The sequence below is a fragment of the Megalops cyprinoides genome, chromosome 9 (genome assembly GCF_013368585.1).
Source record: "Megalops cyprinoides isolate fMegCyp1 chromosome 9, fMegCyp1.pri, whole genome shotgun sequence".
Lineage (NCBI taxonomy): Eukaryota > Metazoa > Chordata > Actinopteri > Elopiformes > Megalopidae > Megalops > Megalops cyprinoides.
Window position 1 is genome coordinate 22,158,387 of NC_050591.1, and position 23,134 is coordinate 22,181,520.

The 23,134-nt window shown below is 43.5% G+C and overlaps 2 protein-coding genes across 2 annotated transcripts; one reads left to right on the forward strand and one right to left on the reverse strand.

Annotated features, from left to right (window-relative positions):
• Window positions 1-238: 238 nt before the first annotated feature.
• Window positions 239-14,742, reverse strand: ccdc150 (coiled-coil domain containing 150). The gene is made up of 25 exons (XM_036537622.1): window positions 14,702-14,742; window positions 11,750-12,118; window positions 11,408-11,586; window positions 10,715-10,783; window positions 9,921-10,037; window positions 9,684-9,813; window positions 9,526-9,569; window positions 9,260-9,352; window positions 8,422-8,529; window positions 8,198-8,322; window positions 7,919-8,084; window positions 7,735-7,803; window positions 7,449-7,532; window positions 6,696-6,758; window positions 6,341-6,451; window positions 4,251-4,411; window positions 3,893-3,974; window positions 3,630-3,774; window positions 3,338-3,468; window positions 3,043-3,234; window positions 2,882-2,950; window positions 2,424-2,534; window positions 2,157-2,243; window positions 1,873-2,043; window positions 239-953 (listed from the first exon to the last, which is right to left on the reverse strand). Exons 2-25 carry the CDS (start codon window positions 12,114-12,116, stop codon window positions 807-809), a joined length of 3,021 nt encoding a protein of 1,006 aa, XP_036393515.1. The 5' UTR covers window positions 12,117-12,118; window positions 14,702-14,742; the 3' UTR covers window positions 239-806.
• LOC118783616 lies at window positions 14,722-21,930 on the forward strand. Its single transcript, XM_036537564.1, has 2 exons — window positions 14,722-14,882; window positions 20,394-21,930. The coding sequence occupies exon 2, from the start codon at window positions 20,428-20,430 to the stop codon at window positions 21,580-21,582; it is 1,155 nt and encodes a 384-aa protein (XP_036393457.1). The 5' UTR covers window positions 14,722-14,882; window positions 20,394-20,427; the 3' UTR covers window positions 21,583-21,930.
• The last annotated feature ends 1,204 nt before the right edge of the window (window positions 21,931-23,134 follow it).

The following is a 23,134-nucleotide window of genomic DNA, read 5'->3' on the forward strand; positions in this document are numbered from 1 at the left end:
TTTCACTCCTTTGAAGACAGACAATGCATTGTTTGTTGATGTCTCTATTTTGTGTTCTTGAATTCTTAGCTTTATTTGATTTCAGACATTCCATGTATTGAAAAAGAAATCTCTATGTATATTATATATAAACAGTGTATCCAACCATATGCTGTCTAATGACAAGAGGACCATACGTTTATACACGAAAGTGATATAAAAATATTTAATTTTGTATAAAGAATTACTCATACAAAAATACAATGATACCTTTGTACAGATATAAATATATAGCAGGAATAAGATGATTGTACAGTTGTTACTCTGATTAAGCATGTTCCCTTCATGTTTAACACCAGCTTGTCACAGACTGTGGACTACATTTCCCAGCATCCTCTGCACAGCTGCTATCTGATATTTCCTGTAGTTCTGTCCGTTGAATAAATGCACATGGTGACTGTTACAGGTATTGATTATTCATTTTGTGACTGGGGTGGTATATAAGAGAAGACGCAGATGTGGGAGAGGATAAAGATAAATCTACTTCTGTGTTTAATAAAAATAAGGAATGTTGTTACTGGATTTGGCTGGGGGTGATCTTTAGTGTGTGTGTGTGTGTGTGTGTGTGTGTGTGTGTGTGGGGGGGGGGGGGGTTCTCAGAGTGGCATATTAGAAATGTCTCACCTCAACTTTAGCCTGTCCATCTGTCACTGCACGTGACCATACTATATCAATGTGTGCGCGTTTGTGTATGCATGACATGCTTTTGTGCAAGATGTACTGATCGGAGAAGTCTTATGTTACTGCATCCATGTCTCAGTATGCGCTCATTGTGCATCAGTTTGCCCGTGCGTCTGTCCCGTGTGTCTGCATCTCCCAGAGATGCGGGCCAACTCCCTCTTGGTCTCCCAGCGCTTCAATGCAGTGCTCCAGTGGTCCTGCTTCAGTACTATGGGCCCGGAGTCACACAAGGCCTGCGTGATGAGGACAGAAACAGGTGTTAATGAGTCGCACAGCTTGTAGTTTTTACCCATTGCTTTGGTACATTTAAAAATCTTTGGGACTATGGTGATGTTCTGGTGATCATTTTTTCAAAATGTGTGCAGTTGTGGCTGTAATTATTGATTTCTTTCTTTGCTCTGTCCAGAGTCCACAGTCATAACACTGTTGTGGTCTTCCCTTTACCTACCGGACACAGGATACAGAATGTTTTCTGAAATCACGGTACGTTCTTGGTTGTTGACCACAACCATGACAAGCTACTTCTGTGGCCTGATCCATAATGTTATGATTTGCTGCTGTTTCTGCAGAGCATTCTATGTAATATAATTATTATCAATTATCTAGCTCTGGATTCTCACATGGAGGACATTTGCAAGAGGGAGCATAAACTGTTACCTGAGTATTAATCAAACAATGTAATAATTACACATTTGCCAGAATAGCAATTATCATTTGAAATAGGGCCTTGTGGAAGACAGTGGTATTAATGACTGAGCTAGTGATTAAGAGCTTTGCTCTCTGTACCTATAGGTGAGAAAATGGGACAAGATTTTACAACTCAGTGTTGCCGTTTGTGTTAGGTGTTTTTCAAGGTATTAAAATCTTTTGAAAAAAAAAAGTATCAGTGAAGCTGAAAACATTAGGATGGATCTAGCCAAAAAGACTGGCAGAACATCGTAAGATCTAGACAGGTAATGGATTCTGCATTCATTTTAATAAACAAATGTCAGTACACTGGGTGGGACAGAAACTGTAATGCTCTATGGCCTGCCATATCCCAGTGGGAGTCCCCTGATTCAAGGTGACAGATGACAGTTAGGAAAAGGAATTTTTTCAATAAACAGATTAAAAGCTTTGTTTTTGATGTAGCAGGGAATGGTGTGGAAGCACCTTTTTTCCACCCTCAGGTGATGCAATGTGTGCCACCTCCTTACTCCTCCCCAGGGAATGGCGCTTGTCTGTTGATGGTTCCCTCCTGGCTCTGCTTTTTTCCAGTTCACTCCTCAAGCTGCTGAACTTGGACCTGAACCAGGTGTGAGCCTCCATCAGGTTCTCAGAGATCTGATCAGGGAAGGGGATGGGGCGGGGGAGAGATTCAGGAAGGGGAAAGAGAAGGGAGATGATAAAGAGAGAGTGTGGACATTGTGCATGGGGATATGGGTGAAGGACCTCACCTGTTGTGACTCCAGGCTGGCCTCTCTCAGCCTCTGCTCTGCCTCGTCTCTACTCTGCTTTAACTGCTGCATATTCTCCTCCAGCGTCTGCAGACACAGGAGAGACTCAGAGGAGCGTCACTCCCCCTCCTCCTACATCCCTCTCATAGCCTCAGAGCCTCCGATGAACATCATTGCCTGGAACCTCCTGTCACCAACTAGAATTTTCATAAGCGCCCAGGGACTGATTATCTGCTCAGTATTTATGATATCTGTGCAAACACGCACCTGACACTTATCCTGCAGCATCTGCCGGAGTTCCCGTTCCCCCTCTAGCTCCCCCTCCTGTTTGGAGGACAGACGCTGCAGCTCAGACTGGAACTGCTGGATCAGCTGACTCTGAGAAGGTACAGAGTGAGAGAGATTCATTTTCATACATTTTATTCGTAAAATGTGAGGGATATGGTGACAGTCCTCACCTTTTGTTATCGTTCCTGCTTTTCCATGTGTTGTATAACACTATTAGTTTAAGAGTATGCAACCAACTCTTTCTTTCTTTACTGCAAGTCTGTATGTTTTTAATAATTCAGAAAGGAAGATGGAGAGGAGCTCCTGGCATTGTTTGAGGTAAGAGCAAATAATACCAAGTACATGTGTGCGTGTGCATGTGCGTGTGCGTGTGTGAATGGGACCGAGGAGGCCTGGCAGTTGAAAAGAGAGAGTGAGAGGAATGTGTGGTGCTCCACCTGCTCATTGTTTCTTCTCTGGTACTCGTCATTCAGACTCTCTAGACCCTTCAGAGCTTCCTCCATCTCCTGGCGAGAGAGAGAGAGAGACTGCCTTAGGTAAGGGGTGTCCAACTCAGCTCAGTCTGCCAGGTAAGGGTGTGTCTCGCGGTCACAGGTACCTTCACTCTCTGAGAGGTGGCCAAAGTTGCTCGACTCTCCAGGTGCACCTTCAGCTGAGTCTTCATGTCTTTGATTCGAGCCTTTTGACTGGATACCACCTTTTCCAGCTCGCTCACCTTCTCCCTGAGCTCTCGATTGGACCGGGAGAGGTCACCTGACCTGGATGATGCATCGTCAAGAGCTTTCTTCAGCTGAGAGGAGGCAGGAAGACGGGGTGAGGAGAAAGTGGGGTTGACATTGAGGGTTGATCATGTGATAGGGTGAACCCAGGACAGCTGGTGGACCCAGACATACCTCAGTGATCTCCTTGTTTGATACCTTCTTCCCACAATCTCTCTCTTTTTTCAAAAGCACCTTCAGAGAGTCCAGATGTTCTGCCAGCCATCTTACCTCCTCCTTGGCTTCAACGAGCTCCATCTCCCTGATAGCACAAACACACACCCACAAAAACAATATACAGTTAGGACACTCCTGGCGAAAAACACTTTCAGGATTACATAATATGAAAGAAACGAAAACAGCTCTTTCACACACCCACACAAACACAACAAATACATATACCTCTGCGTGAGCAGTTGTTTTTGCTGACTCTGGCTTCTCTCCTTCTGATCCTGGGTCCGGCTCAGCTTGCTTAGAAGTTTGCTATTGGCCAGCAGGGCCTGCTCCAGACTCTGGGCAAGCTTCTTGTTGTCCAGACTAGTTGTTTCTAGGGCTTTACGCAAGGATTCCATCTAGTAGTGGCATAAACACTCCACCATTTACCATAGTCCCCAGGGACAGAGCTGGATTTATCAGTGTTGAACCAGGAGCAGGACACCATGTCTCGTGAGGGTTGTGTGTGTGACTGACCTCTTTGTTGGTCGCCATACAATCATCCTGGAGCTTCTCAACCTGTGTCTGTAACCTCTGTGAATTCTCCTGAATCTGTACTCTGACACACACAGACACATTTGCACAAATACACACACACACACAGAATTTTTTTAAATATCTTTATATATACACAGTCACAGAGTTTGGAAGTAGTGCCATTTAAATTGCCCCAGTTTGAGCAGTTAGGGTCCACTAGAGGGAGCTCTATGATGCCTGGGACTGGGATCAAATCAAATCTTTATCTGTAAGTGCATGTGTGCGCGTGTGTGTGTGTATGTGTGTGTGTGTGTGAGTCAGTCAGTGAGTTATTGAGTGTGGGTATGCTTGTGTATACCTCTCCTCCCTCAGGGTGGCAATCTCCTTGTCTCGACCTCCCAGCTCGGCCTGCAGCGTCTCAGTGCTCTTCTGCAGACGGGAGTGAGACGCCAACACGCCCTGCAGCGTCTGTGCCACCCAGCCCCCATCTGGACATCTCGCCCCCAAATCTCCCTCTAGCTGCAACACATGTGGGACCGACATACACACACAAGCACGTTCAAGACTCATATGAATAGAGAAGTTATCTAAAATGCACTCACACATAGGCACACACACACAGACAAGAACATGTAATGAAAGTGACAAAGTGACAGTAAAAGTAGCTCATTAGAGAAAAATGTCCCCAGGGACAAGTACTGTATTTGGTTGGCACTATCTAAGGGGACAATTGGGACAACATTATAGGAGCCAAATATGTCCAATTTCTTTTCAAATCACATCCCCCACTAATCTAAAGGAGGGCACACCCTCCGCTGTGGAATTAGATAAGCAGTTGCAATCAGATTTGAGGTAAATGAAAAAATAATTAAAGTTCAGTCAACTGGATTAAAAATAAGGGCATTATCATATAGTTAAGATATTACTGAGGGATTTTGTCATGTTCTGTTAACAGTTAATGTAGTCATATTGTTAGTATTGTGCCAACTGTAATAATTAGAGCCTCACTAACATAGCTAGCTCACAATTATACTTGATTTGAGATTTAAGAGTTAAGGGCTGCATTCAGTCACACAGCAATAAAATTTGTCCTACATTACTACTGATTTATATTTTGGTTAGTACTCATTTCATGGATGCTAATGGATGCTATGGATTTCATGGATGCTATACCTTTAAAATTCATCAACAGTGACAGGCACGGTTCACAACATGATGTGGAGAGGCCAAAAGATCAGACTTTTTTAAGGTATCATTCTGTAAATGCAATGTCTAACTCACAATGCATGCTATATTTTTAATGTCTAAAGATGGCAAGACTCCCAAACATATTTATGGATTTTGCTTGTTTTCCACATTCTGATACAGGCTGCTGTGTTGCTCCATGTGAGGGCACACCACTTTAACATGTTTATTAAATGTGAAAGAGTTCAAATGCAATGTCAATGCTCCTATATCAAACAGCCTGAATCGAATGTGAAGGAATATGAAGACGCTAAAACAGTTTACTATGCAGTGAGGCGTGTAGCTGCTTAAGTGGGTAGTGTTTGAGGCAAATACTGCAGTCTCATTCTGGCTATTGTAACCTGTTTAGAGTAGGAATTAACCTGAGTTTCCTGACGAGATGCTTATGAGTAAAACCTTTTATGATGTTGCTGAAAGGTTGTGATTGGGTGGTGTAAATGCAACATTCACAACAGTTGTGCAACGGCTCAATATATCAAAGCAGCTGGTCTCATAATTGTTTTGATGAAATATTTATGAACTACTATTACTACTAATACAGCTAACTACTTCTACTGCTACTACTAATATAGCTAACGTGCATTTCAACTGGCATATGGGGAAAATGCCAAGTAATGCTATTCAACATTAAAATATGCTTATATAATTTTAATTGTTAAGAAAAGGACAAATATTTATTTCATTTCCCTTGTGAAAATATAATTACATTATTCATTAAACTTTACCTTGTTTTTATGTCTATTGTGTACATGTTTACGCATTTGAATACATACTCAGATTGTGTAACTGTGCTCACTATCGATCTATGGCGAGTTTATTATCAGTTCACTTCGTTCCTTTCTCGGTTGACTCGGTTGGACTTTCATGGACTTTGACCAACAAGAAACAATCTGTGCTGGCAACCCCCTTGCTGGAAGTCCTGTTGTAGCCTTGAGTGACCTGTTGTAGGGGTGAGTGACCTGTACTCAGGTAGGAGGGTGACTTTAAACAAAGGAATGAATCATGTGGACAAACACCACAATGCTACAAATCCAGCAATGCATACAGCAATCCTGCATGAGCAAATCTCCCAGAAACTCAATGAGTGGTGACTGGCCATTTCTCATTTTTACCATATTTTCTCTAATCTAGAATCACTCAAAGTCTGAGTCATATATTAACGTGTGATGTAATTTACACCCTCTGACCTCTCCCCCCCCAGACCTTGCTCTTCTGCTGCTCCTTCTGCAGGCTCTCTAGGTGGTCTTCGAGGGCCTTGTAATTCCTTATCGCCTCATCCCGCACCACGACAGCCAACTCATAGTCACCCTCCATCTACCCCACCAGAGAGAAGATGGAGAGAGAGAGAGAGACTTTTAAACCATGTTCATCTAATTAATCAATCGATTTGCCTTGACCGCCCAGTCTGAAAGACATCACATACAGCAAATGTAATGTAATGTAATGAGAGTGAAATTGAAACAAACACTGGTTATCATTTCTGAGCTGTCACATAGGGAGTGAGTGAGAAAATACTTGAAGCAGCTCTCTGCATATACCAGAGGAGGTCACACAGTACCTGTCTGAGCTGCTCTTCCAGCTTTTGACACCTTGACCTCCAGGAGTTCAACTCAGCACTGGTCTGTGGAGAAAAACACACAGCATTTATTTATTACTGTGTGTATGTGTGTGTGTTGTGCAGTGTGCAGTATACAATATGGTAAATTCAAGTTCAATTTTAGGGAGTGCTGCTATTTTTTCCATTGTTGTGGTGGTGTAATGGAATATTATACTAGTAAAATTCACAAAAAGAAGTCAATAATGCAAGAGGAACCCTAGGATATCAGTCAAATATGAAGCCAACATGCTTGTACACTCAGTCAAAGGGGGAAGTGGATAAGAAGTGAAGGGTATTCTGAATTGGGGTACCCTCAAGCTGTTGAGAGGGAGAGCTAAGAGCAAGTCAGCAAATTTTCCATTTGGGACACAGCCAACAAATGTGGAAGACGGATAGCTCCTTAGTGCACCTGAGCTATGATAGGCCTGCATGGTAGACAAGAAACAGGAAGTAGCCAGATGGTCACTTATTAGTTTTAACAGGGCATGTAATACTGTTTCATCATTTTCCTTTGGTTAGCAGACTTCTTAGTGCTCACAGATTTAGTGTCTACTTTTTTCGTTTTTTGCTTCTGTTTCGGAAAGCGTTCCTGCCTGCTGCCTGTCTCAAACATGGAGGACCTGTTTACATTGTCCAGATTTAACCAAACCACAGCTACCTTACAGTATGTGTGTATGAGACTGTTGTAATTGTATACATGGCACATGTGTGTACCGGTGTGCACTTGTTTTCCAGAGTAGTGCTCAGTTTGACTTCCTGCACAGCCTGCAGCTCATCCTTTAGCTGTCTCACCCTGGACTGAGAGAGAGAGAAATACAGTCTGGGGATCAAAGGCCTACAGCAGGCAGGAGGAACCAAACACCAGCATACAGACACAATGTCAGAACAAGCAGCAACACACACACAGTTGATAATCCTTTAGTGAAACAGTTTTGCTGTGATTATTCATTTCCTCTCTCCCACCCCTGCAACAGCACTGAAGCTCAGAGATCACCAGTACCTTGGCCTTGGATAGCTGAGTCTCCAGAGAACTCTTCTCCCCTTCAAGCTTGTTGACCATGCTGTGCATCTGTCACACAGAAAAGGAAATGATAAGGCTTCTCACAGGCAGCCACTAATACAGTCATATTAAACAGTTCTTACACCTTGTCAACCCTGAACAGTGGTAATAGAAGCCCAGTCACCTCAGCCTTCTCCCTCTTCATGGACTCTCTCTCTTGTCTGGCACTGTATAACTCCTCTCGAAGCCTGTCAACTGTACGCTCCAAGATCTCCCTCTGAGTGGCAGCTGTCTCCTGGGCAGCCATGGAACTCTGCTGCAGCTCGGCGAGTTCAGACCGCGTGGTCTCGCTGCGACGACAGAGAGCGGTCCTTCATTCCTGTCCGCCTGTCAGCGGACACTCTAATTGGCTGGTGAGTGAGACTATAACAGTGAAAGGGGAGGAGTGACAGGAGTAACTCACAGCTCTCTCTGCAGTCTGAGCCGATCCGTCAACGCGCCCTGCAGCTCTGCGTGGATGTTACGCCGCGCTGCATCCAGCAGCAGGTCCTGCTCCTGCAGCTGCTGCAACACGCGCTCTCGCTCTGCCTGGGAGGCGCAGACAACGACCCGTACTGACGTGTATCACCTGTAACCGCATCGTGTGTAGCGCCGTATACAAGCCGAGACAGTGTGTCAGTGCTGTACCTTCAGTTCTGCCTGGTGCTCAGTCAAGAGTCTGGCGTTTTCCACGGTCAGAGAGCGCAGAGTGGCGCTCAGCTCCGAACACTGACCCTGTAACTGACCATTCAGCTCCTGGAGAGAGAAAGAGAGGAGTGAAGAACAGCCAGAGAGAGAGATAAGATGGGGAGAGAGAGATGGGGGAAACACAGAAAAATAGAGAGGAAGACCATCATTACTCATATACTTTTTTTATACACAATGATTATTTTCATTATCAATCTTTGTGAATCTTGGGAATATTAAAACAAATATGCGATTATGTTGATGAACAATTCTGAATTTTAGTTTGAAAAAGTAAACATAATGAAAGAGAGTGGTGCATTAGTGCTTTGGTCCATGGAAGGGTGGCTCAACTGGGTTAACCAGAATATTCATATATAATATGGTATACTCAGACTTACAGTAGGATTTAGTGAGGTACAAGGTGGTAAAAGGTGCAATAAGTTACTTATTCCACCTCATATATTAAATTATATTCACTTTTGTACAGTAAGACTAGGGATAAGCAGGAATAATTGGTCTTATACAGTAGGACTGAGTGGTATATGCGGATATAATCAGTCGTATACAATATGATTCAGTGGTACATGCCAACATATTCAGTGGTATATAATAGGACTCAGTGTTATACTATGTACTGTATATTTAGTAGCGTACAGTAGGACTCAATATTGGCAGTGTAGTGCATATTAGTAGTATACAGTAGGACCCTGTGGTTTATGCAGTATAGCGCATATTAGTGGTGTATAGTAAGACCCTGTGGTATATGCAGTATAGTACATATTAGTGGTATACTCCTGACCTGCACTTTTTCTGCTGCTGCCTTCAGAGTTTCTTCATCCTTCTGTAACTTGGTGTTCTCCTGCTGCAGCCTCTGCAGGGCCAGCCCAGCACTCTGGCATACACAACAAGTTCACTCAAAAAGATACACACACAGGACACAGCTCATATCTACACACACAACCAAAGTTCATACACACAGCATGGACACAGGCCAAGCACGGATGGAACACAGACTCAAACACCCACATGAAATGTGACATGTACTTCCAGATATATGACACTTACGTTTAATTCGTCGGTCAGCTGAGAAACCACGGACTCTTTAACATCTGAAAAATAAAATAAATTTATGATGGTAGTGTGTCTCAGTTCTAGCTCTGATGTCTTATCTGAGGTGACAAAGTGAAAAAACTACAGAGAAAAGAGAATGTCATGTTCCTGACCTGCTTGGTCCCTGAGCTGTTGGCACTCTTCCTCCAGTCGCTGAGCTTTCTCTGCCTCTTCCTTCAGCCGCTGCCTAACTTCCTGTCCTTCACTCCGCAGGGCGTGGCAGTCCGTCTGCAGGGCCCGCACCTATTGGTCGAGGAGTTATACATCGACCGGCTTTCTGTCCCTCATTTCCTTCCACTCCAAATTCAATGTCCTGTCCTACTGCTAACCTACTTCTTCATCTCTCCTACCTGTCCTCTTTCTTGCTCCACCACTTTCTCCATCTCTTGTACCCTCTGCAGCAAAGCCCCATGGGATTTTTCCATTTCTAAGCGGAGGGCTACCTCCTGAGACAGCTGCACTTTTAGCTGAGAAAAAAAAGAGGCATGTGTTATTAAGTATCCATATACTAGTATATACACATATATGTACAATATACTGTATGTATACCATCAAACACTGCACCGCAAGATGTTTATACAAGATGAGCAAATTTATTTCTTCACTTTAACCTATATTCAATCAGTCAGTGACTGACTTTTTACTGTTATGAAATCTGCATAAGAAAAACACTGATTTCCAATAACGCCTACCATAACATTCTGAAACCTGCCTGCTTTCATTTGAATTTTGAACAGGGAGTAAATTGGATCTCTTAGAGGGGATTAGCTGTCAAGATTACTTTCATTTCTGTTTTTGCAAGCAGAACGCTTTGACAGGGTTTGACTTCCCTTCTTAAGCTAAAGTGAAGATCACTTAAAGGAGTCTCCCGCAGCTGTGCACTGCTGAAGAGATCTCTCTTGAAAGAATTATGCAGAGCAGGAACTCAGAGCATTTCGGCAGAAGCAATTTGGTCTCAAGTGTGTGCCTCCAGTGACAGAAATGAACAATATCAACATGATTATAAAGCAATAACTTCTTAAAGACAGGTTATAAAAAAAAACACAGAGCAAGATAACACCAGGGGAGCCCAGGAGTACTTGACTTGAGAGCAACATAGACGAAGAGTCATCATAAACGAAAAATGCCCACTGTGACCACCCACCTCCAGCAACTTCTCACTCATTTGCACCTTGATCATCTTCAGATCCTCTGCAGCCAGAGCCACATCCATCTGTGTGGACACATGCAGTTATCCTTACAGTTAATATTACTATCAGAATTGAATCTAAGCAGATTTCTTTTGAACAGCAGCACTAACTAAAAATGTCCAGCCTCATTTAATTTCAATATCTACAATGTTACTAGGCTGCAAAACTGAATGACCTCAAAACTACATGCAATTTCCTTTATCATCTAAAAAAAAACTAGCAAAACCAGATCCATGCTGAGCAACATACAGCATGCTGAAAATTCAGCTGCTCATCTCCTCTTGAATGATGGATTTTACATTGTACATTTTACATTGTTCTTCTCCCAATTTACATTACTTTGTCAACTTTGTTTTGTGTTAGTACTGCTGCATTTTGCATTGGAGAAAAAGAGATTACTGATATTGTCTGACACTACCCTGAAATAAAATACACAACCATCGTTTGCTGTTTGCAGACCTTTAGAGACAAAGAACACTGGTACACAGAGTGAACAATCATCTTGTATAACAAAAGATACTGCTAAAAAGGGGCAGAGGTGACCTTCTTTCCTTCCACCATTCTCTTTCTTCGGAGAGTGAATGAGAAAGAAGAAGGCCGTAGGTGGGACAGGGGCTAATGGGGGTTGAGAATGGGATGCAGGGTACCTTGGATGTGCTGGTGACCTCCAGCGCCTCCCCCAGCCTCCGTGCCTCTTCGAGAGCCTCGTCCCTCTCCTGACACACCTGGCGCAGCTGGTCTTGAACCCGCATCACCTCCTTCCGAGCTGCTCGCTGCTCCTCCTCGCTCTCCTGCTGCAGCGCAGACAGCTGCTCGGTCAGGCGTGCTGCGGGACAGACAGAGAGATGCAAGGAGAATACAGAAACAGGAGGACCCACACACACTGACAGAGTGACAGGGAGAGAGACCAGCAAACAGACAGAGGGAATATCACAGAAAAAGAGAAACAGAAAGACAGACGTGCAGACAGGCAGGCAAGTAGTCCTTACTAGAATGTGAGGGATTAAGCTCTCTCTCCGTCTCCAGGCGGAAATTGGTGAGCTTGAGTGTCTGCAGAAGGCTCTCCAGGCGACACACCCGACTCACCAGAGCCTCACAGTTGCGCCACAGCAGCCCCTCTCCCTTGTCCCCGCCTAGCGCCCGCCACACCTGTACGGGGCTCACAGGTCTCTGGCCAGTGTCTCGCGCTGAAGCAGCGGGATCCAAGAGTTGCTCGCGTGAGACCCCCAAGGACGCCATATCTTGGATGAGTGCCTCTGTCTGCTCCTCTGCCACCAGAAGGCGCTGCTGCAGCACAGACAGGGTCTCTGGGGCAGTGGCCCCCACGCTTAAGGGCTGTATTGTGGCTCGAGACATCACTGGAGGAGAGCAGGGAGGCACAGTGGTTGTTAACTAAGCTTGCAAGACAGTATAACTGATACAGTATGCTGTATAGTATACCTTTTTAACGTAGTCTCTTAGTTTTACCAAACAGAAATATGTTCATCAGGTTTAAAAAAATCTCAATAAAATCCCAGTGCATAAAAAGATCTTCCGTCTGGCCATCTGTCTTGGTTTTCAGCAGGTACAAAGCCATTAGTTATAACTGTGATAAAATCTTAAAAGTTTCTCGGGCATGGGTCTCAGGAGTTGTTAGCTACAAAGAGGACAACTAACGAAGCAGCATGCCCGCAGATTGTCCCAAGAGGTGTAGACAGCCAGCTAACGTTAACAATCCTGGCTAATGTTAACGTTACCTTGACGGTCAGGACTGATTTATCGGTAATGGTGGGAATGTTTTGCCTTTGGATTTCAAATTGTTTAAAACTGGGGTTTCGGGGATAAACATTACAAAAGCTACAAACACAACAACGTGGTATGCTTGTAGCTGCGAGTAAGTAACGTTGGCTAGCCAGCAATCTGGTCATTAGCTAGTGTTACCTTAGCTAACTAAATTAGCTACAGCGCTGTATTAAGTGATTTATCAGTTTTCCGGAAGCGATCGTTTAAATACAGCGGATTCTTATTTAGAATTGAGGTATGCTCTTATGAAAGATCACAACAATTATATCCCATTCACTTTAAGGTCCGCTTACCTTGCAAAATCACTTCCTTGCTATGCTGTTTCTATAGAGACGCGTCTTAAAGCTTCCCTCTTTCAAAACCCGCTGCCAGCGCGCCCTTTGCACTATGACTCACAGGAATTGTAGTTTTTGAGTTGTGGACACTAAAAAAGTTATTATTACAGTACTTCTGTAATTAGTTACCTTACAATTATATTTTAACAAAATAATAACTATAATAATAGTACAAATTAAAGGCTAATTGATATTTTGTAAAATATTTATAAAACATTCCAATCATTTACTGCAGAGAAATGAGTTGAGGCCAAAAACAGTACAGGCCTTAGGAGCAACCAATGTAACCACATTATCTTTGTAGCTGCTGAAATAAAAATGCAATAGGTTTGCCAGTTAATAGGGTGTTTTGCCAAGAAGGCATTTTTAGATACACAGGTGTCAGCGCATTTGCCGTCTGGTACATAAATGTTTGGCTTTATCTTGCAGGTTATAAATGTGGAGCCTGAAGGAGTGGGAACAGTCTACCCACAAGCCAAGATATTTTTAAGATGTGGCACACTCTAGTTCTGAGGTGTCACATGTGGTGACTTCCAGCAGACAGGTGCCATTAGGTTTTTTCTCTCATACAACGTGCTTTTGGTTTTCATGGTTTTAAGAAGATGGTGGTGATCAGAAAAGGTGAAGTGAAGCTGTGGAATGGCATACAGGTGTATCCAAGAGTTTCCAACTGTTGGTGCAGCATTGTTTGTATATTGTTATAAAATCAGTTAGCTGCTAACGTAATATGTTCCATCATTTTTGTCACTGAAATGTTTATGCAAAAACAAACAGCAGTTCAGTAACCTTTGGAAAGTCTCAGAGCAGTCCAGGTCCTTGTCCTGTGTCATCATACACACATATGTGTATGTGTGTATATATACATAGTGTGTACATGCGCATATCTTTGGGGGTTTTTTGAGATTTAAGATTTTATTTATTTTTATTTTTAGCCCTGCCTTGTTGTGCTCTGTGCAGGCAGTCTCTGTTTCAGCACCCATCACTCTTTGAGCATTCAGAGCATTTCCTTATCTGCAAAGGCACATCCCCTTCAGACCCAAGGTCCCTCATCTCCTGATATATAAATAGATAATATGTAAAAATGACAGCAATATCATTCACTCTGGATAAGGGCAGTAAATAATTTCTAAAGTGATGCATTCTGTACCTTGAATGTGACTGGGGATTAAAATTCAACATATAAATATAGCTATTAAATTATCTGTTGTGTGTGCAGACAAATATCAATTTGCTTCAGTACATTTTCTACGAAAAATAAAGTCATTAATCCTATAATAGTGGAGCACTATTCTTCTTGCTTCTTCTTGATTTTTATTATCATCATTGTTATTACCAGACCGGGACCTGAGTACCTCATTTCGTTCCCTGTCATGTACAACGTGTCCTGGAATGACAATACAAACTAAAACATCTTTAAAAGCATAACATTGTGTCTCTTTTTGATTTCAGTGGTCTAAAAGGAAATGTCAGGATATTGATGCTGATGACCAAACCACATACTGATATATTGATTATCAGAAATAACAGAAATTAAACTAATTCATCTTAATTAATTAATACTTTTATATTCATACAGAGGAGTGTAAAAATTACCAAGTAAGGCTGAAAAGCCCTTTCTGAAATATCTCTGGGGCAAAATGTGTATAAGGCCTACTTTTCATCTCTTCCACTGTTGTTTGCTGTTGTTTATTCACTTTCCATGACAACGGTGACACAGAATCACATGAGAGGTTGTCGGCACACCACGTGTGGTTGAAGCAGGACATGTTCAGGGCATGTTGTTGAGTCTACAGGAGCGCCAGAGGCCTGCAGTCGTTTACGTACCTTTCGTTCATAAGGTTCCGCCTTTCTGTGTCGTTGTCCAATTAGAGATCGATCTGTTGTGCTCATCTGGAAGAGAAATGCGTCAGTTTGAAAACAGAAACTCCTGATTTCTGTATTTAAACTCACTGTGAGTTCCTCTTTGAACAGAGGCAGCTCAGCTGAATCGACAGAACGTTCACGGGTAAGCTTGGTCTAGTTTATATCTAACGTTAGAAATGCACGCAGGAGGCATACTGTAGCCTATATAAATGAATCTGTTCGCTTAGATCATGTCGGTTTCTCACTTTAGTTTCATTTTGTCATGTCTTCTACCAGTGTCAACCGGTGCGGATCGGGCAATGTCCAATCATAATACTTTTTCCGAACGCATTGCTTTGTAGCCTGTGTATGTGCCTGCGCGCGCGTGCGGGCTTGTTTCACTGTCTATCCTGACTCACACCCAGCTTTGGGCGTTAGCTCCAATAGCAGAGTAGTGTAATGTCGCTATTATTGGCGTGAAATGCATTCTCCCATTTTTTGGTCGAGGACATCAGCAATTCTGGCATCAACTTTGTCTTTCATTTCATTGTTTTGAGACAATATTGTAGAAGGCTTTTGTCAAAACACGTCTTACTCATCATTACTCATCATCACGCATCAATTTAAAATTGAACTGTATATTGTTACAACTATTTCCACTGGCTTGCGTGTTGCACTTTGCTTACATTCTAAGACCCCAGTGCATCTCTTTTGGTTAAACTCTTATCACTTCGACCACAAGATATTTTTATTTATTAAAGTCGTAGTATTACCATGAATTGTTTACTAGTTAATATACATTCTAATATGACAGGGAAATGACTGGCTTCAGCAAAGCCAATTTACATTATACTCCAAATGTATATATAATTACATTTTCATAACTAAGGGATATACTGTTGCACTCACCATCTCCTTTCTAAACGAAAATTCGTGTCTTGTTGTCAACGGGGTTATTTTTATGTTTTGCAAAGAGAGGTAGAGTTGTTCAGGGGTATCCTGGGAATTTATTAGTGGAGTTATCCACTAGGACCGGCCCGCGTGGAGGGTGGTGCTCGGAGATTAAAGTATATTTGGCTACGATTCTCAAGTTCTGTCTACAACTGAGACTACCTCTTAATTAACGTGCATGGACTTTACAAACGATTATATTCTTCTGAATATACGTCACATAGCAAGTTTTATATCATCGCGTTTAATGCAGCTAGCTAGCTAGCTACAACTTGGACAATAGCGGTCCTGAAGTTCCCTTTAACCCTCTAGGTAGCCAGCTAGCTTGCCTTGATAACGGCACACAGCTAACATTGAAAACTTGTCTCGTGTTATTTAACATCAGTTAAAAAAGACAGCGGTGACAATGCAATATTTTACTTAGGCTAGATGAGTGCGTTGTTGGTAAGCTTACGCAGCTAAACTTTGTTTGAACTAATCGACTTTGTCAGTGTTAAAGTAAAGGATTACATACGAACGTGTGTCATTGAAAACTGCTGTGCAACATGCCTTAACAGTGAAAGCATTCATGAAATTATGGTATCTTCTTGTTATTAAAATAAACATTCGTTTCTCAGTCCTCCCAGTTGAACCATTTCATCAGATGACAGGCACACAGAGAGGGCCGTTAAAGAGACAGACAGGGTCGGTAAAAACGTGGATTTTCTGACGGTCCACCGGCCCACCAATGCGGCGGGCCACCGGGATTTGTCCCGGTATGCCCGATGACCAGTACACCACTGGAGTTGTTCTATAAGTAAAAAAAAAAAAAAATCACGGGAAACCCCAGCGCTCCAAAAGGAGATCACATGCTGAGGCACGCCTTTTCACTTTCGCTTCCTCACTCTTTTGCGGTCGCACTGTCTCACTGTAGACAGAGGAGGGCGCCAGAGTGCAATCATCCAATGGAAACCGGACCCATAAAATGAAGCACAGTATTGTGTACACAGATGACTGAAGGGGATAAGTTGTAATGGAGGATATAAATCACCTCTTAGGTGTCTAAACTGTCTAAATCATGTCCTTCGTTTGTAGGTAAAATTCATTCATCCATCAGATTTATTTGTAAGGCACACAGTAACAAAGGAAGTGTCATAGAATGCACTACAGGAAATTGATGCAAGGTTTTAAAATTTAACATGATTAATGAGTGGGAAAAGAGTTCAATGACAGAAGAAAAAAATAAGTAAAGGTGCACTGATAGTACTGACAACAGAGAGGTATAAACAATGTTTGGACTGCTGGATTGTGGGCAAAGTGAAAGCTTTATATGGTAACTCTGGTTTGTGAAGTTCGCTCTTTAATTGTGTGAGAGAAGAAACACACTTTCATGACACTTGTCATGATTGAGACACTTTCATGATTGTTAACACATGAGACATGTGGCTTCAAAAACATTTTATGTTGCATGAAAGGCAATGGTTTGAATAAATAAGTAGTGAGAACTATGGTGTCTGCAGTTTAATTAAACACATTTAATTTACCTAAAAACAGCTGACTACTGTAAACCCAATTAGTGATATTATGCACAGAGAGCTGGATGACACATTGGACACTGGTCAAGCTACTAGATTCAAAGCCAGATAGAAGATGAAGCGGATCACCTGCCTAGTCAGCCTTCATTTTTAAAAGCACCAAGGGGCCCTCCCCTGTCCCTGGAGGGTAGCACTTCCACAGTTTTAATTCACACTGATATCATTATCTTCAGACAGATCTCGCAATACCTCACACTCAATTGTATCCGAGTTCTTGCAGTACTCACAGGAGAAGAGGTAGTTTAGCTCACCCAAAGGTAGTTAGTGTTGCTATGGCTACTTTTAACTTTTCTCTGCTTCCCCTATGTCTTGTAAATAGGAAATCATTATTCTTCTATTTATGTTGGTAACTCCTGAAAAGATGACATTTTATAACCTGAAACCATTGTAAACATCTTTGCATGTGTTAGTACAATCAACAGTTTCTGCATACACAGTGATATAGAGATTTAGAAACAATTTTGTGACCAGAAACATAAAACTACATGTGAGTTCCGCAAACTCTAAGACAGATAGGTGCAGTAGGTGTACACAACTTACACCATCTAACAGAGATATGCCTTTCCATAAACTGAGCTATCAGTTAATTTCTAGCATGTGTGAGAAATTATACGATCTTTCCAATTTCACTGTACTAGAACCACATGAGGGGCACCAGTGAAAGATACATGTGGTGTTTATGTCCAGTTTGGCAAAAGTGTGGCATGGTGGTAGGGGAATTGGACTTGTAACCTGAATGGTTGCCAGTTTGAATGATGGATGTGGAAGTACCCTCAAGTAAGGTGCCAAACCAGAATAACTTCATTAAATATTCTGGCTGTATGAAAGGATGACGTGCGAAATGTCAAGTCATCCTGAATAAGGGTGTCTGCTCAGCAAGTAAATAAACCATAATAATAAATAAAATTCCAATGACTGAGGTGAGCTGAGGGCAAGTTTTAATAGGTTAGGAAATGATGGCTTGAATACTTACAGCCTCTGGAACGATTTGGTGATGAGTGACGTGTGCAGATTCTGGTGCGACAGGAGCTTTGCCCTGTGAAAATCATTCTCAGCAGCTGTGGAATGTATACCTGTTCCTCCCTCGCATGGTAACGGGATAAAAGGTGAAGTGGGGCCGGGGAGAAGGCGTGCAGGGGTGAAAAGAGGAGAAGAGGACCCGCGGCTGTGGCGCGGAGCTGGCTGCCTCACGCTGTCTGTCAGGCCACAGCCTGATCTGGACGCGCGTTGCTAGGAACGTGTGGTGTTATTAATAGCATGGCACACACAGCGACTCGCAGGGCCCTGGATGGCTTTAATGTGGCCGAACACGTGGGGCCTTGCAAAGACTCGCTCTCATTCACGCTGTGGGAATTAGTGTGTGGTGTGTGTGTGGGGGGGGTGGATTTGTGAGAGGTAATACGTATATACTACGAGGGTAGGGCAGAGAGATGGAGAGTGGGACTGAGTTGTACAAGCAGAGGAAGTGACCACAGTCAACGGCCCAAAGACCAGTTTTTTAATTTGTTGTACACTCTACATCTGGACAGAGAGGAAAAGGTCATTTTGATTTGTTTCCTTACCAAGAAGAAAACTGAACTGTGTATTTGACAAGGATCAGGGCATTTGAAAGGTTTGGTCTAGACCACATCATTATTTACCCCATTATTACTGTAAAGATGGAATTAGGCTAGTTAGCTCCAAGAGTGGTTGACCTGGTGCAACTTGATTGTTCCATTGCATTACTCATAACCAGCTCTGGTTCACATGACATTATACTGCCTGCCCAGATAAACATGACCCAGAAGTTCGTCTTTAGTCCAAGACTGAGGTTTCACCATCCAAAGTTTATATTACTTTTTTGCAGCATTTGTTAGCTGTGATTAGTGTCAGCTCTGTGTGGCATTATTAATTCTATATTCTCATTTTATGGACATGTAGGCCATGTAGTCACACAGCTTGCCCTCTCAAACCTCAGCTTACTTGTAAGTAGGCCAACACTGGAAACACTAGTAGGCTGGGCTGACACAGGTTAGCATGACAAAACAACATACTGAAAAACTACCTTGAAATAGAACTAAACCAAGAAAGTTATAACGAGCTGGCCTAGTTCCAGCTGTACCCACCTCTTAAGACTGCAGCTAGGCTTGCTTATCCAGTCATAACTCATATCTTTCCCACACTTTTGTATTAGGTGTCTCACTGTAGTAATGAATTTATTGTAGCCCTGTATTTAAGATAGCACTCGCACTATCACAGCATCACAGCATCACAGCAACTTTCTTAGATGCACTTTTCTACTCTTAAATGGTAAATCGCTCTGGATTAAGTGACTACTAAGTGACAGACTGTAATGTAAATGTAAATGGGTATAATGAGTCAGCCTGGTTCCAGCTGTACAATGAAGAATGGGTGTAATGAGTCAGCCAGGATGTTGCCTAGGACTGTGGGGTGTGTTCCAGGGTGTGCCTGAGCCCATCTCAGGTTGTACGGGGCTCTTGTGGCATGACCTGGCATGGCCGGTGCCCATCACGTTTCCTCAGGAGGGGAAAATGCAGTCACTTGCAATAAACCCTGATTATAAGACGCCCCCTCACCCACCCACCCCCGTGTAATCTGCCCTGTCATGTCGCCAGTCAATTCTCCAACCCACCACCTGGTGCTACGCACCCACCCCCCAGGGGGGGAGGGGGAAACCTGCTATAAGAGGCTCACAGGCACAGCTCACAAGCGCTTTATGTCCCAGACGGATTATCCCTACCAAGAAGAGAGAAGGAGGGAGAGGGGAGGGAAGCTGAATGAGTATCGTGTCCCAAGCACTCAACACACACAGACAAGTAAATAGACTGAAAGTGTAAGGACACCTGACTGCCTTTCACCCTGAGGCCAGACACAAGCCAAACACCAGTTCTGCCTGTCAAAGACATTGTTCTCTAATATTTAACAACTTGTGCATACATGCATGTATGTGTCCCCATGCAATTATTATTCATTATTACTAAATTATTAAAATTTGCCTGAAAGGCAGGCAGTGGAAGACATTAATGGTATTTGTAAATGTATGCAAAGTGTACCCAAAGACATGTATGTTTCTGAATCTGAGTCTTTTACATACGATTACTATATACATATGGATTTTATTACACATGCCTTTCCTTTTGTTCTTCCAGAGATTCCTAGAACTCTCTGAGTTCCTGAGCTGGAATGGCTCCCACCGCAACAGACAGCACCAGCTCTAACCCTGCCACATCAAGGAGCAGGCAGAAGAAGAGCATACCAGCCACAGAGATTAACAAGAAGGGTTACACGACCTCAGTCGCAACTGTACAGGAAGATGCAAGGAGCTCAGCACCAAGGCGCCAGACTCCACCTACCAATATCTGGGGACCAGGGGGGGTCATAGCTCCTATCAGGGCACCAAGAGTGAGGACCACAGATGCAGGTGGTGCCAGGAAGAAAACCTCACGTGATACACCTGTCAGAGCAGACGTGAGGCGTGGGACACTCCTGGCAGCACAAGGCCCACAGCAGAGCACCCCCAGGCAGGGGCAGTCTGAACGTTCCCTACCTAAACCAGAGGAGGTGCCCTTGGGTGTGGCTGTGAAGATGGAGAGGCCCATGGTGGAAGAGGTGGAGCGACAGACCCGTGGTCAGAGGGAGAACCCCAGCTGGTTCGCCTGGCGTCAGAACCGGATCACCGCCTCCATAGCCCACCAAATCTCACGCAGCCGCTTTGCCAATGGACAAAGCAAGACTCCGCCCGCCTCCTACCTGGCGTCCATCATTGGACCGAGCCGGGGTGTGAAGACACGCGCCATGACATGGGGCATCGAGAGGGAGTCCATGGTCGTCCGCAAGTACCAGCGCCTGAAGAGCGAGTCGCTGGGCCGCCGAATAAAAGTGCAGGAGTGTGGCCTGTTCGTCGACCCCAATTGCTCCTGGCTGGCAGCCAGCCCTGACGGCATAGTGGAGGACGAGGAGACGGGGGAGCGTCTGCTCTGCCTGGAGATCAAGTGTCCTTACAAACACCGGCAGCACACGGTGGCAGAGGCCTGCAAGGAAGACCGCAACTTCTGTCTGGAGCTAAAGAACGAGGCTGGGAAGGGGGTGCCACAGTACCGACTGAAAACTGGTCACAGCTACTACACGCAGGTGCAGTGCCAGATGGCCGTGGTGGGGCTGCACAAGGCCGACTTTGTGGTGTTTACCCTGAAAGAGACTGCCATAGTACCAGTGACCTTTGACCCTGAGTTCTGGGAACGCACAGTGGCTAAGATGGAGAAGTTCTACAGGGATGCGGTCCTGCCAGCCCTGCAGGAGAAACAGCCAGTGGTCCCACTCCTGAGGAGTGAAGAGTAGTGCCATATCTGGGGACCAGTCTCCGATTTGCACCTTTGCTTGTCACTTGGGCGACAAGTAAACCAATCAGCGTTCAGAGCTGTACAGGAAGCCGTGAGGTCAGAGATAAAGCTGGAGAATGGGAGCGCTTGCTTGAAAATTTTCGAGGCACTAACTGTAACTGTAACAGTTATAAGGACCTAATAAGTAATAAGCAATTCATAGAATGGTATGATTGGGGTGGTTTGTGGCTCACAGAAAATGTAAATGCAAGCCAGTAGGAAAAAGCTTTTTGAAATGCTTATGGAAATGCATACTGAATGTGTAGAGGTCAAAGTAGATGATGGCATCAAGTTGTCTTTTGAAAAATAAAGACTGGTAAAATATTCAAATGTCCATGTGTCACAGCTGATAAACTATATGTAAGCTGGGTAGAGAGCACCTGAGACACTGAAAATATGGTTTGAAAAAAAGACCTTAAGACTTTAGCAAATACCTTGGCAGCAGAACTTTGCCTGTGTTATCTCAGCAATCAAATTTTATGTGTGCTGACCAAGTGGGCCAGTACATCAGCATGCTGTCCCTGCACAATCCATGCCAACCCACAATTCCAGCAACTTATTAGAAGCACCAATTCAGCAGTGATGTGCGCCCCCCCCCAAGTAATTCCCCAATTTCCCCAAAACACAAACATATACAGAGACAGTTCAGAGTAATTTGTATTTATTACTGAAAGATCCACATATATAATCTATAAAACAGTAGATATTTACAGACTTTTTTACTTATACATAGACACATGTGGTGTGAGTGAAAACGTTTGGTTTTTCCTGGTTACTCACTAAGGACTTCTGACAAGTGAGGAGACCCGCTGCCCATTCAGGCAAAACTGAAAAACCCCACCACAACAGCCCCCCAGCACTGGGTCCCTGGGATTGTGTTGGTTTTCAATTAACAATGACTTAAGTGAGGAAACAAAATACAATATTTACACTGTTACACTCCCCTCTGCCAGCAAAGCTTTGCCTGTGCCTCCAGGATATAGGAGGGTACAGGGGGTCCCTGTATGTATCAAAGTTTTAGCACAGAGTATAGAGTGTTCTTGGAAATTCAGTTTGTGAATGCAATTTGCTGCCAGAGTGTATGACTTTACCATGGGCAGTAAATTGGTCATGTGAGCACACCCTAAAAGCATTACAAGTGGAAAAATTAAAATGCACCCAGGGGTTTTTGTACACAATATAAACAAGTATATTGTGACATTTATTGATGTAAAAAAGGGTTTAGGATTTTTTTAGGATTTTCACACAGACCACTTATTAATGGTTATAAATACACTAATGAACATTAGTAACAGGATGTTATACACCCCCAGGGATGTTCCTAGCTATTGAAGAGATCAGGGGCTAAGTCAAGTTTTCCTGGGGCTTGTCTTTTTTTGAAGGGAGATCGGCCTCGGTACGTTGGGGAGGTTATATCTACCTTTATAATAAATAAATATTATCACACCTTCGGACGCTGCAAGTCAAGTTCCGCTCTGTTACACAGTCTGTGTTGTTTTGCTATAAACACC

Bases quoted from the DNA above. Each gene is read 5' to 3' on its own strand.
- ccdc150 (XM_036537622.1), bottom strand. From the start codon at position 12,116: ATGTCTCGAGCCACAATACAGCCCTTAAGCGTGGGGGCCACTGCCCCA. The intron at 11,587-11,749 runs GTAAGGACTACT...TCTGTCCCGCAG, and splicing joins GCTTAATCCCTCACATTCTA to CACGCCTGACCGAGCAGCTG. The intron at 9,814-9,920 runs GTAGGAGAGATG...CTCGACCAATAG, and splicing joins TGGAGCAAGAAAGAGGACAG to GTGCGGGCCCTGCAGACGGA.
- LOC118783616 (XM_036537564.1), top strand. From the start codon at position 20,428: ATGGCTCCCACCGCAACAGACAGCACCAGCTCTAACCCTGCCACATCA.